We start from the raw sequence: 14,167 nt of genomic DNA, 5'->3' as shown, positions 1-14,167 counted from the left end.
GCACGGGCATGCACAGCATGGGTACAGGGCACACACAGCATGGGCGCAGAGCACACGCAGCACACACACCCAGCACAGAATGCACACACACCGCACACTCAGAGAGCACCACACGCAGCACACATAGAGTGCAGAGCACACATGCAGGGCATATGGCACATGCTCAGCACACACATGCAAGAGAACATGCACAGAGCACACACACACACAGGACAGGAAGTACACTGCACACATTTAGCACACAGACACACCCCCCCAGACCACCCAAAGCACACAGCACACACAGGGCACACACAGAGCACTTGGAGAGCACATGGCACACATGCAACCCATACAGACGCACAGGAGAACACACACACAGCACACACATGCAGTGCATACAGCACACACACAATGCACACAGCACACACACTGCACACGGCAGGAGTTGCTGCTGGGTGGAGGGAGAAGCCTTGGTGGAGAGGCCAAGCAGTTATGGTCTCCTGCACTCAGGGGTGGTCCAGAACCCCTGGCCAGACCATCGACAGCGACAGAGGGACGCTGGCGCTTTCTGCCACATGATTCGAAAGGCCCAGCCCTGTGCTGGTGGGCTCAGGCACAGCCCAAGGACGAGTCCTGTACAGCCAGCCCTTACCTCCCACAAGCCGGCAAATCCTCAGAGGGCTGCCTCACTACCAGGAGGCGGGGGCAGGATGGGGGAGGTGAGTAGGATAACTGGTCATCGGAGATGATTAGCTTATCTTTGAAAACATTATTTAAGAAGTCACGGGGGGGAAGCAGATTTGGCTCACCTGACAGAGCATCTGCCTACCACATGGGAGGTCCGCGGTTCCTAACTCAATTGGTGAGCTGGCCCACGCTCAGTGTTGATGTGCGCAAGGAGTGCCCTGCCATGCGGGGGTGCCTTGCCACGCAGGGGTGTCCCCATGAGCAAGGAGTGCACCCCATAAGGAGAGCCGCCCTGAGTGAAAAAAGTGCAGCCTGCCCAGGAGTGGCACCCCACACACGGAGAGCTGACGCAGCAAGATGACACAACAAAAAGACACAGATTCCTGGTGCCACTGACAGGAATGCAAGTGGACACAGAAGAACACACAGCAAATGGACAGAGAGAGCAGACAACTGGGCAGGGGGAAGGGGTGAGAAATTAGAAAAAAAAAAAGTCATGGGAACACAACTTTCTTAAAAGGAATTCCATCAAAAAAAGTTAACTTTTAAAAATAGGCTGCAACACTTTCTTGCAGAAACCACATCCATAAAACACTATCTAGGATTTCTAGTTCTAGCTTCTTTCCCGAGGTGAGAGAATGTAAAGTGCTGTTTGAAGCATTCTGAATGGAGCATTCTGGATGTTTCTAATTGTCCATCACTCCCTTAGGTTTTTCACTCAAAACTAACACAAGAGCCTGATTTTAGGGACTCATTTTCATTGGATAGTTTCTAAAATATCTGTCAACATAGTTTTCATAGAAACAACTTTCTTTTTACACTCATATTTCATTAGTTTATAAGACAGCTAATTAAATTGAGGAGATACAATAACAGGAAATTAAAATATATAGCTTCAGAAATCCAAATTGACCTTTGTGAAATGTTCAGCTCAACCTGAGGAAGAGAACTGTGCAGGACTGGAAAGGATCCTGTTTGGTGAAAATACTCACTGAATGGACTGTCAGGGCACCAGAAAAAACATTCCACAGAGGGAATGGAGAATTATTGAGCTGGAGTTGGGGAGGAACTTGTAGTAGTATAGTAAGTCTCCTTTTGTAGCATAGCATCCTTTTGTATTACAGTAGCCTTTTTTTTTTTAAGATTTTATTTATTCATTTATTTCTATCCCCCTGCCCAACCCCGGTTGTCTGTTCTCTGTGTCTATTTGCTGCGTCTTCTTCTTTGTCCGCTTCTGTTGTTGTCAGCAGCACGGGAATCTGTGTTTCTTTTTGTTGCGTCATCTTGTTGTGTCAGCTCTCTGTGTGTGCGGCACCATTCCTGGGCAGGCTGCACTTTCTTTCGCGCTGGGCGGCTCTCCTTACGGGGCGCACTCCTTGCATGTGGGGCTCCCCTACGCAGGGAACACTCCTGCATGGCAGGGCACTCCTTGCACGCATCAGCACTGCGCATGGGCCAGCTCCACACGGGTCAAGGAGGCCTGGGGTTTGAACCGCGGACCTCGCATGTGGTAGACGGACGCCCTAACCACTGGGCCAAGTCCGTTTCCCTACAGTAGCCTTTTGTATTAGAGCAAGCAAGGATGTGATAAGTAAGGGTGGATTTGACCAGAGACCCATGTGTCAGGTGGAAGGATGAGTGGGATAAGTTTCCCTCCAACTCCGAGTCTGGGATTCAGTCAGACAGTCCAACAGTGAACAATGGGTTGGTTGTTCCAGTGGAGGCAGAGTGGCCCTTTAAGAGGGAGATTGATCTAGATGGAATTTCAGGGCTTTTCTCATTTTATATTACTCCATCTAGAAAATGGAACAGTTCATTCTGGACCACCACCCAGATAAATTCGTATTTCTAAATACATTTTGTCATGTGGTTGATCATGGCAGCACAAAATTTTAGTAAAGTGTGAACTTTTTGAGGACACATTTTGCACAGAGCTTGACCCAGCATAGTGCACACAACAAACATTCAATAAATGGTGTTCGTTAATTAACTAAATTGCACCTGCAAAGTCAACAGCTCTGAAGGGGCTTGGAACGCAGTCATGGACTGGCACGTTCACCTGTGCTTTTACTCCTCTGTAAATAGAGGTGGACTGGTATACTCAGAAGACAGTGAGGGGCCCTGGGCTGAGCAGGAAGAATGTGGCTTCAGGGTACCTGGGTGTCTTTTCTAACTCGAGCCAGGTAAGGGTAGCTGGGCCTGTCTATCTGCTTTACCCTGAAGCTAAGCAACTGGAAATCCCATTGTTTAGGTCTGAGAGCCCTCATCAGGCTACGACAGATGAGGATGCATTCAACTCAGGGGTTTCTTGGGTGCCCTACTAAGCTGGGGACAGTGTTTGCTGAATGTGTGAGCACAGCCCCTTAGGCTTTCCCTGGAGGCTCAAGGGAGGTCCGGCCAGAGCGAGTTGGAATTTCTTTCCATTCCTTTTCCTTTCTTCCTTTAGTAAAGTATTTGGGATGCTCTGTTGGCCAAGGGGGCAGCCCATAGGGGTTTTTTGCTAATAAAGAAATGAGAACACAGGTGTTGTTTTTCCCTGCTCATTAAAGCTTTCCAGGGGATATGGCTCATGGGCAGGTACTCACTAGCAACTCTCTCTGCACAACAAGGTTAAATATCCTTTAAGTATAGAATGAATGTTTCCAGGAACGCTAATAGAGGTGGAAATTGGAAATGAAGAACTAATGGCACCTGATAAAATGGAAACATTGGGGTTGGTGGATGAGACTCATAGCATCTGGTGAAGGCCTGAGTTGCTTTTTTCCCTAGATAGTTTCTCTAGAAGAAAGCACAATCTGTGCGCAGTGGCTCCATTGCACGGACTTTCACACCTGGCTATGAGTGTCTGTTGGCTTTGCGGCTTGCTGCCTGATTGTGGTTTACACACTTGTTGTGGAAGCTGTGTGTGTAGTGATCCTACAGAGCACTCCTGGGATGCTCCGTGGTGCATCCCAGGACCACAGAGCATTGCGCTGAGGACTGCCAGCTGACTGGGAAGACCTACGCTTAACATTTGCAAAGGAATTCACTATCTTCCCAATCCCAGTACTGTCGGAATCACAACCACACAATGAAAAGTGACTTTAGAGACCCTCTATCCCAGCCTGCCCATTTCACGGGTGTTCGGGATCATCCAAAGGCCAGGTGGGGTAACTCAGAGAGTTCACCTTCTATCTTTGCTTGCATCATTTAGATAGAATCAGGGCTCCTAAATTCCTTGGTGTCACATCCTAAATCCTGTTTCTTTTTGTCAGTCTAAAGATTTTTTTCACTTGATAGTCAGTCCTTTACCATTTTAGACTCAAAATATCTGAATTTTTCTCTCCCCCAAATGGCCCCTCAGCCTGCCCTTGGCTTTTCATTTTCACCCCCTGCCTCTCTTTCTGATAAACTCAAGCCAGAGGTTTCCTTCTTCTAGTCTATGCCCTGTCTGTAAAAAGACCTGACAATAATCTCTTTACAATGCTTGTTGCTTTTATTTTCTAATATAGACCCTTGATTGAGGATTTTATGACCTTACATTGGGACTACGCCTGTTTTCACAGGTCATCAAAATTTCCACCTTATTTCATCGCTGTAAAAATCAGGCTTCACCGGAGACCTACTGAATCAGAACATACTTTTTACAAGATCCCTTTATGCACTTTGAAGTCTGAGAAGCCCTATGCCATGTGCCAAGGTCCTTTGCCAAGTATCTCACGTGCATTATCTCATTTAATCTCTTTGATTCTAGGAATAAGGTACTATTATTATCCCTTAGTACAGATGAACAATTTGAGGCTTAGCAAAGAGGGAGACAGTGGCCTGAGTTCACAGGTTAAAGTTCAGGATTCTATGAGGAAATATTAATGAGGAAATGAAACTTAGAATTCTGAATTAAGAATAGCTGAATTCTGGAAGATGAGTGAAAAGTAGCCAAGCAAAGAGGAGTGAAGACTGAGTGATGTGCTTGGGAGTTATTGAGACGGCAAAGTTTATGTTGTATATATGCTTCCACAATGAAAGGGAAAAAAAGAGCAACTAAAGAGACAAAGAAAATTAAATGCATACAAAATCCTGAGTGGGATCTATTAATGGAGGAGAAAAATCCCCAAAATACATTGGGATATAAGAAAAAATTGGAGTAAAGACTGTACACTTTACATCAATGTTAAATTTCCTGAACACAATAACTATACTTAAGGTGGTTATGTAAGTTGAATACCCATGTTTATAGGAAGTTTTATATGTTCAAGGAGCATGATGTATACAACCTACTCTCAAATCTTAAGTATATAGATAGATAAAGAGAAAGACAAACAAGTGGATGGCTGAATAGATCAAAAATTGATAGATGGATAGATAATAGATTGATTGACAGATGGACAGATAGAATGATATACCAAATGTGGCAAAATGTTAAAATTAGTGGACCTGTTATCTAGGTGGGATTATGTTGGAGTTATCTGTATGGAGTTACCTGTCCTTTGAATTTGAAATTATTTAAAAATAAAAGATTTTAGAAAGAGAGGGGAGTATTCCAGAGAGTGTTAATAGCCAGTACAAAGGCCCTGAGGTGAGAAAGAGATGGGAATATTCCCAGAACAAAAGGGGTAGATGTAAAGTTCTGACCAAGGAGCAGGTGAAGTGACAGAAAGGTCTCTGGAACTTGTTTAGGATTTGAGCTTTCATTTTCAGTGCCAGGGTGACTGTGGAAGGAAGCAAGCATGTGACGGACATGATCAGAGTCTAAACGACCTCTCTGACTGCTACGAAGAGCATGGAATGAAGACGTGCAAGAGAGAGGGCTGTGGACTGGTCAGGTGCCTGGGTGGGAGGGAAGGTGGTTTGACTAGGGGAAAGGGCCGGGGTAATGAGGCAGTGTGGCTGGGTTTGAGATAATGCTTGAAAATAGAACTGACAGTCTTCAGACCCCATCTTATTAAGCGTCGTTAACACAGAGACCAGTGTCCTCGACTGAGACTCCATAGGAGCTGTTGTCCATCTCTGTTACCAAGAAGAGCTGTCTCTCTTCCCTTAACCCATCCTCCCTCAACCCATCCTCCCTCCTTCATTCTGTCTCTTTCTCTCCCCTTCGCTCTGGGTGTGAATACGGGCAGACACATAACAGTGTGAAGACTGGAACCCCCTAGAAGTAGAGGGTAAGCTGCTCTGTGCCATCCTCAAGCAGGTGAAGCCACCAGCTTGATTATTTCTTATACTCCAGACTGTTAACAGAAATAAAACAAAATAGGATTACAATAGCTCCAAGATTTAAAATGGAGTTGGGAGGTCATTTTGGAGATGACTCTTAGGCATATCTCAGCCAGGTATCACAAACTGAAAAAGTATGCAAAGCGTCAAGTCCCAAGGAAAATCCTGGCCATATAACAGACCACAAATAACCTGAAGAAAAACTGGAGCACCCCAAATAGCCACCAACCACACACAACTTGTCTAATCTTTTCCTTTAAAAACCCCTGCCTGGAAATGCCAAGGCGGGACATGATTTGGGTTGCTACCTGAATCTGTGCTCCCCGAATTGCAATCTAAAACCCCCAAGTAAATGCCTTTCTGCCTTGCAGTTTAATTTGTGATTTCTCCATTGTCAAGAGAGAGACGGTTCTAGAGAAAATTCCAAATCCAATGAAGAGCAGCTAGTGTCTCATAATATGTCTGAGGTGAAAATATGGGATAAAAAGAACTGCATGTTCAAGTTCAGAGCTCAGCTCTCTCCTGATTCCTGGACTCAGCTCAAGATCCAACCTGTAGGACAGTTCAAAGTGAGGGAAAAACATGCTCCACCTAAAGAGCTTTCCCCTCAGCACAATGGGCTGCCTCTGACTTGTTTATTCAATGAGTAAGCAGAGTTGAAACAGGATTTTCACAGCCAAGAGTATTTTAGACCTACACTGTTGCTGCATCCCTTCCCCCAGCCTTTGTTATCTCCTTCCTCCAGCCTGTTGCTGTCCTTCCCGCCAGTCCCGCCCACGTTGCCAATATATAATCTGCCTTCTTCCCTGGCTACTGCCTACCTCATAGCCGTCTGCACAACTCCGCCTATCCACTACCGCCGCGTAGTTAACCCGCCCCAGCTCCTGCCCCTCCCTCTACCCAACCCTATATAACCAAGTGTATTTCCGCAATAAAGCAGACTTGTTCCTGCGCTCAGGCTGTCTCCGTGGTTTTTACCGCGCGTCCCCCACGCCTGGAGAACCTAGGCCTACGCGCTGGCCTAGGGGCTTCCCGCCGAGCCGTGGAAGGCTGCCCGGACCTCGTGGGCCGCTAATCATTGCCAGCGAGCCCACACTACACCAACTTCCATCGAGTATAATTTTTAGCATCAGTTTTAAATTTTCATATACTTTGAAAAGGGTGTCCTTCATAGAGTAGGAGATGGTTATAATTGGCTTAAGAAAGCAATTTTCTTTCTATCCTGAAAAATAGTAGTTCTAGACATGGTCACAGATGGACATGACTTACAGACTTAGGATGAACACCTACCTGTTCAATAAGGACATTTTAGAGATTTTAATTAACAGCTATTTGCAGATACTTCACAGATTTCATGCCCACTGGTTATTTGCATTCATAGCGGAGGGCTGTGTATTTACATTTAAATCCCAAGAACCTTTTACTATTAAAGATGCATGAAAATGCATGTTGGCCTGGACTCTTTTATCACATTTATTTTTCTCTTACCAGAGGGGGAAAGCACTGTTCTTGTAACTCACATCAGTTTAGCTTATAAACTGGTTCATTTGTAAGTGGGATCCTTTCCTTGCTTAGGGTTGTATTTAGAAACTCTCCCTGAAGACCGCTTTCTCCAGAAAATACAGAGGGAATCAGAGTGCTGCCTGAGCTGATCTTCATTGGCTTGAGAATTTTTGTTGTTGCTGTTTTGCTGTTTGCTGTTAGGTATTTTGACTCTTTGATCATTTAACACAATCTTCTATCCACTTTCCTTGCTGTGGAAAAAAAGCCACCAACCAGCTACAATAAGATCAGCCTCATGGGCTTCATCCTTATTTTGTTTTAATGATCTGCTTTGATTCTGGTGATCTCTGGTTCAACCTGTCTTTTGACCACCTTGGGAGAATTACAGAATCTTTTTTCCCTACAGCCTTTGACAGCAAGGCTTGCCTTGACCAAGGACAGGGACTGGCCTACACATTCTGTGGTATGCCTGGAAGAAACATGTGGAGCTTTGTAGGTAAGCTGGAGAAACCAGTTGTCAGAAAAGAAGTACAACCTAAAGGATGCCAAATTTTGATTCCTATAATTAGGGTAAATAATGTGATAAAGGCTAAGGATGGCCATGTCTTCATTTTTTTTTCCCTATAAAATTTTACATAAAGTTCTCAAACTGAAAAGGTGATCTCTTTCTCATGAACTCTCTGGGCCAGAAGGTGGCTTGCAGGTTTCCACAGCTTTGCTTAGCTTTTTCTTCCTTCAGGGAGTTTTAAATTCTATAACTCTACCAAGGTGTTTTGGGGATGGGAACTAGATTCTTTGAAGGAGACTTGGTTTGCCACTGCCTTTCAATTTCACGCATATCCTCCTTTACAGAAGATTTTCTAAAGCATATGCCTGGCTCTACATGCTTACTGGACACCCTGGGATTCTAAGATGGACTAGATCTGTCAAGAAGTTTGGAAGCCACCCAGGTTAAAATGTGACCTTGGCATTTGGGGGACCTGGGCCCAGAAAAATTAAGGGACTTGCACAGCGAGGCTGGGAGATGACTGGAGACAGAGCCCCCGTATGCCACCTCGTGGCCCACCATAGCTAATTTGCACGACCCTTTGTCTCCCTCCCCCATGTTCTCTGTTCTGTTTCTATGCAAACACCCCACTTTCCCTTCCGAATTAATTTCTAGCTTTTGAGAACCACACCCCATAATTCTCTTTGACCCATTTATCAAACTTCTTGGACTGAAGCTCTTCTTTGGTGGAGTCAGGACTGGGCCAGGACTCTCTGAATAACCGGTAACTGGTATTGGTACGGCCTCTGCCTTTCTTTTCCTATACTGTGCCGAAAAAAATGGAAAGCCTCCACTCTAAGCTAATGTGCTTCTTGATATAAAACCTTATAAGGACGATGTAGAGATTTTCCAGACTAACCAGGTAAAGACTCAGATTAGGGCGTGGCCGAGGCCGCACCAGCCACTTGTGTACCTACAGAGGCAGGCAGAGCCAGAGGCTGCTGATGTTCAAACAAGCACACATTATAAAACAGTAACTGCTTAACAGCATCTACTTAGATACAAGATGAACAAATGACCTGGAAACATTTTATGGAGAAAATACTGCCTGACATATCATCCTTCCATCCATTTATTTACTTAGTCACCCACCTACCTCTCTAGCCTTCTTCCTGCCGTCTTCCAGAAAAATATTTGAAAGCAGCGTGCCCCAAGGAAACATCAGGGCGACTCTGTTATAAATTGAATAACCTCAGTGATGAGGTTATCAAGCAAAACATCAAAACTCCAAAATATTAATCTGATAATATTTGTCTTACAAAACTTGGCAGTACATAAACCATATGTAGTTAAATATTGACATTTGCTTCTGTATTACTTCCCTTTAAAAAATATTAGGTTATTCCCTACCATTTCCTTTTGACTTGATTAGCTCCCCCTTTCTCTGTCTCCCTCTCTTTCCTCTAAATACATATATATTACACACATACATATACATAAAGTATATCTCTATCCATATCCATATATATCTATAGTTATATCAATATTTAAATCTTTGTAATTTTTGGAAATTATTCCATTATTAAAGCCAGAAAAATTCTGGTGAGTATTTTCCCACATTGACCAAGTATAAACTTATAAAGTTTTTTTCCCCCTACTAAGAGGCAGTTGGAGGGCTATAAGTAAGCTATGGCAAATATGGCAAAGAAAACATCATGCATGCATCGTTCACAAATTCAGGTGTAAAACTGCAGACATTTTACACTGAGGACCGTGTATCAAAGGGCATTCAAACATTTCCTGGGATTGCTATCAAGTAACCAGTGAATCGTTCCCCAAATACAGAAACCAAATCGCAAGCAAGCCCTTACCTTGGAGGGCCTGTAAGCTATGAGTCTGTACGATAATGCAGAGCTGCAGGACCAGCTGGGGAGCACTTTCCAGAAAGGTGGCTAGCAAATGCAGCATACTCACATCTGCATACTCATACACCATTTTCCAGTAAAACCTCCATCTGTCATTCTCCCCACTTTGTCGGCTTCGAATACCTAAGTATATTGTGTGGAAGTATCTGGAAAGAAAATATGGAGAACAAAAGACAGATGAGTGATAATTTATCATCAAACACCAGGATTGTTTCTCTTCTCTGCAAGTCATCCTATGCAAGCACACACCTTGGTGGCTTATAATTTAATCCAAAGTTAATAGTTTAAGAGTATCCTTAGCCTTAAAAGTTGACTGCAATTTTAGTTCTCGTTAAAGGCATTCCACTGAATTGCAGAATGAGGAAGAGTAAGGGGAAATTAAATGGAAACTCATATAGAGCAGGGATTTGTTAATGAAAAAAATCTTCATACATCCTTTCTGGTCAGTTCCTTTCTATGCTCAATAGTGTGCATGAGATGGAATTCTCCAAAGATGAAGAAAATCTGAAGTAGTAAAATGTATGTGCTGGTAAATCATTATGATGTCTTTTAAAAATTTTTTATTAATGCAAATTTCAAACATACATAAAAGGAGAAAAACTCGTGGAACAAACCCATTATAACCATCACCAAGATTAAGTAATTATCAATACATTGCCAATCCTTTTTCATTTATACCTCCACCTTGCTCTGGACCACCACATTAGTCTGAAGCAACCTCCAGACCTCATCTGTATCATCTGTATCAGTTCATCTGTAAATATTGCATTAAAAAGACTTTAAAAAAAAATGGATTTACTAAAACAACCTCATCACCCAGAAGTACTACAACCGCACATCCTCTGTATAAGCCAGGATGATGCTCAAGAGCATCTGCAGATGCTCAAGGACCACAATCAAATATTACCAGTGTTAGAAACAGCAGACATTGGGGTTGGGGTTGCAGGGAAAAGCTGTTATTTGCTGGTCTTGCTCATAGCCATGCCTAAAGCCTGGTGATATGGAATACTTGTGAATGAAGGTTTCCCCCAAAAGCATGCATCACCGCTGCTCTGTAAGAAATCCTGACTTGTCTTCTTTTGCAGAAGCCTGGATCCATGTACCTGCTCTTCTCTAAAATGTAGACCCAAGACAGCAAGACTTTATAAAGCTAAAAGGCTTCTCTGCCTTGAAATAAAAAAAAATTTCTTCTTCTCCAAATTCAGTCTTGTCATATTTCTGAACAAGATGACATCCTCTTCCCTTAGGAAGATAGGGTGATCTGCCTCAGGTGGTGAGAGGATCTTTTCTTCTTGACACAAACAAGCACAAAGTAACTGAGGTCTATGACTGTGCTACTTACTATCCCATGACTTCTAACAGGAATAATTTCAGCCCTCTTCCTCCTAGTTGGATCTGTAGAACATTAGGTGCCCAGTAACAGTGGAAGGAAAGTGGTACTCTGCCTCCTTTCCAGCTATTCCAACTAAGGAGATCCAAGCAGTCAGCACCATGTATGCCTCCAGATAGTGCTCCCCCTAGGTTGTAAGCATCTAGCTAATATCAACATTGGTGTGCTAGCAGATGCTGTGGGATGTGGCTAATGGCTAGTTGATATTAGCTAGATGCTTAAAAAGACTTTTAGAATACTTTAAGACTGTAACTGTGATACCATTGTCACGCTTGCAAAAAATAACAATAATTCATATTATCAGATACTGTGCTCCTGTTTTCCTGGCCCCACCCTTAGAAAAATACTTACTGCTCCTTGGATAGGCATTTCCACCTCAATACTTTTGTTCTTATGGTTTTGCTCTGGAATAACCCTCCATACCCCTTATCACCCTCGAATTTCTACTACTTTATAAGGCGCAACGAGCCCTCTAGGAATCCTCTCCTGTACCTTCTTTCCCCACCATTCCATTCTCTGTGCCTCAACTAGCCTTATTCAGAATTTGATCAGGAATAAAAAACATTGTTTCTGCATGTATTCATTTGTGAGCTCATCTCACAACACAGAAAATAAACTGGAGAGAAAAGAATGCCACTTGCCTTTGTACCCTACATCTATCTCAGTTTTTGAGGGTTAATAGGCACTCAATTCATTTTCTTTTATTGGCTCAATGAGTATATAGTGAGCACACACAATATTTGCAAGTTTTCTTTTTTTTTCCTTAGGGAGATGGGAAGTCACTGGAGAGTTTGAGCAGATGAATGAGGAATCTGATCTCTCTTTTAGCAGGATAAACTTGGCCATTGATTGTGTGGAAAAATGAGGGAAGGTGGGCAGGGAGGAAGTAGGAGTTGGTTAGAAGACGAATGTGATAATCCAGGTGCTAGGAGATGCTGGCTTCCTGTCCATGGTGAGAAGGCGGCAGGGTTTGGTGTTTGATGAAGAGAGTGCTGATTATGTTTGCATGTTGAGTGAACAAATTAATACACTCTCAACTTCCTTGTGATTATCACAGAAGTTTTAAATCCAAGAGCTTGATAGCATTTTAAACAGCAATAGCATAGCTCCTCAAAAGACCTCCCTGATTGAGGTTATTTCTTTGTGTTTTTTTAGTTTTTATGTTTATTTAAATTTATTTATTTTTATTTAGTAAACTTTATTTCAACTTCAAAAAATAAAGTAACAGACAAGGGCAGCTTAACAAATTATGGGAACATTTCTTTAAAAAATTCTATCAGATACATTTATCTTATTTAATTCTAAAAACAAACTCAATTGCTTCTCCGGAGTTCATAAAGATAAATAAATGAGTGCAGACTGGTTAAATAAACAAGGTCTCCTTGTTAATGAAGAAAATGAAAAGAAAAAAGAATGCTTCATCATATTCATATCTCATAAAACTGAATCCCATCTTCTTCTTTTGATCTTTAACATTGGAATAGTGCCTGCTTTGCTTTTGTTAGAAAACTTTTACAATATTACTGTTAATTGTAGTCTAAAAGTTACATTTGTTGTATTTTTCCCATAAATCACCATATTCTTAACGCCTTGTAACAGAGAAACATTCTTGTATTTTTAGTATTAACCACAATTCTCATCTACCACTGAAATCACTATGTTATACAGTCCCTGGCTTATCCTCTAGTTGTCTTTCAATGACCATTAACCTCCCTAGACTAGATGTTATTTCTGTTTTCCCCTGGGGAGGAGATTATGCATGCTCTCAGTTCTCTACTGCCACTGGCTACAAAGCTGCAAGTGGTTCTCCCAGGTCTGTGGCTCCTCTGGGGGACTTGCACTCCTTCTGGTACAAGGAAACACTAGTGTTCATGGCGGGTTCAGCTCACAGCTAACCTGATCCTGGCAACATGCATCTTCCTGGAGAATAAAACAGCAAGGACCTGGCCTCATGGAGTGTCACATAAAAGACACACAATGAAGCCTTCCAGTAATTCACAGTGAGAGTTCTAACACTTGTGAACCAACCATGGCCAGAAAAGCAATTTCCAGGCCCCTGCATGGGTAGTTTGAAATTGCCCCAAGTTTTGCTTAGGAAGAAACTGCCCATCTAAATCCAGAGTCCATGACAACAGGATTCTGAATAAAAGTACCGTTAAAGCAAACAATGGACTCAATCTTTAGAATTCTATACAATACAGCAACTTGTTGAGTTCAACTGACAAAAATGAAAGGATAAAATATTCAGCAATAAGTCTACATTTACCATATCAGGGATGGTGGATAAGGAGTTCAACACTAGCTTCCCAATTAGATTTTTGCTCTTTTAAAATAAACTACAAGCAAAGGACATGCATAGACAATTTAGTAAATATTAGCTACAAGGGAATATAGGCTAGTGTTATTTACTATATAAAGAAATGGTTAAGATCCAAATGTCCAACAGTAAGGGATGAAACAAACGGCAGTACATAAAAACATTGATGAATTATGCAGCTATTATAAATGAACTTGTGAGAATCTATTTCATGACATGAGTGTTTATTCACTACATATTGTTAAGGCTAATGGGAGGCTGAAAATAGCATATACAATGTATCCCATTACATTTTAAAAGCATATGTATGTGTGTATGTGGGCTTATGGTGTGTGTGCGTATACAGAATAAAGATTAGAAAGTTTAACAACCAAATATTTATAGTGATCATCTTTGAGTGGCAGGGTTATGTAATATTGATTTATTATTTTTGAAATTTGTAAATGCAGTGATGAATTTCATCTAGCTAAAGTTTATTAAGTACTGCACTAACTTTATGTATATTTAAAGCTTTTTAGAGGTGCTGTAAAATTGCTCTATAGACTCTACCAATTGACAATGTGTATTTATTTTCTCAAATTCATAAGTATTATTTCCTGAGGTTTAACATTTTTTTAATGTTTATTGGCTGTTTGTATTTATTATTTTGTTATTGGCCTGCATGTCATTTTCAGTTTGAATAT

The 14,167-nt window shown here is 42.1% G+C and overlaps 1 protein-coding gene across 1 annotated transcript in view; it reads right to left on the bottom strand.

Annotated features, from left to right (window-relative positions):
• XKR4 (XK related 4) overlaps window positions 1–14,167 on the bottom strand; it is a 448,245-nt gene that overhangs the window by 169,681 nt on the left and 264,397 nt on the right. The window contains exon 2 of the mRNA XM_058275540.1: window positions 9,724–9,923. Within this exon, the coding sequence (XP_058131523.1) occupies window positions 9,724–9,923 (200 nt within the window). The remainder of the gene's footprint in view (window positions 1–9,723; window positions 9,924–14,167) is intronic.

This window comes from Dasypus novemcinctus, chromosome 14 (genome assembly GCF_030445035.2).
Source record: "Dasypus novemcinctus isolate mDasNov1 chromosome 14, mDasNov1.1.hap2, whole genome shotgun sequence".
NCBI classification, from domain to species: Eukaryota; Metazoa; Chordata; class Mammalia; order Cingulata; family Dasypodidae; genus Dasypus; species Dasypus novemcinctus.
The sequence above is the reverse complement of the archived record's forward strand: the minus strand, read 5'-3'. Positions and strand labels throughout refer to the sequence as shown.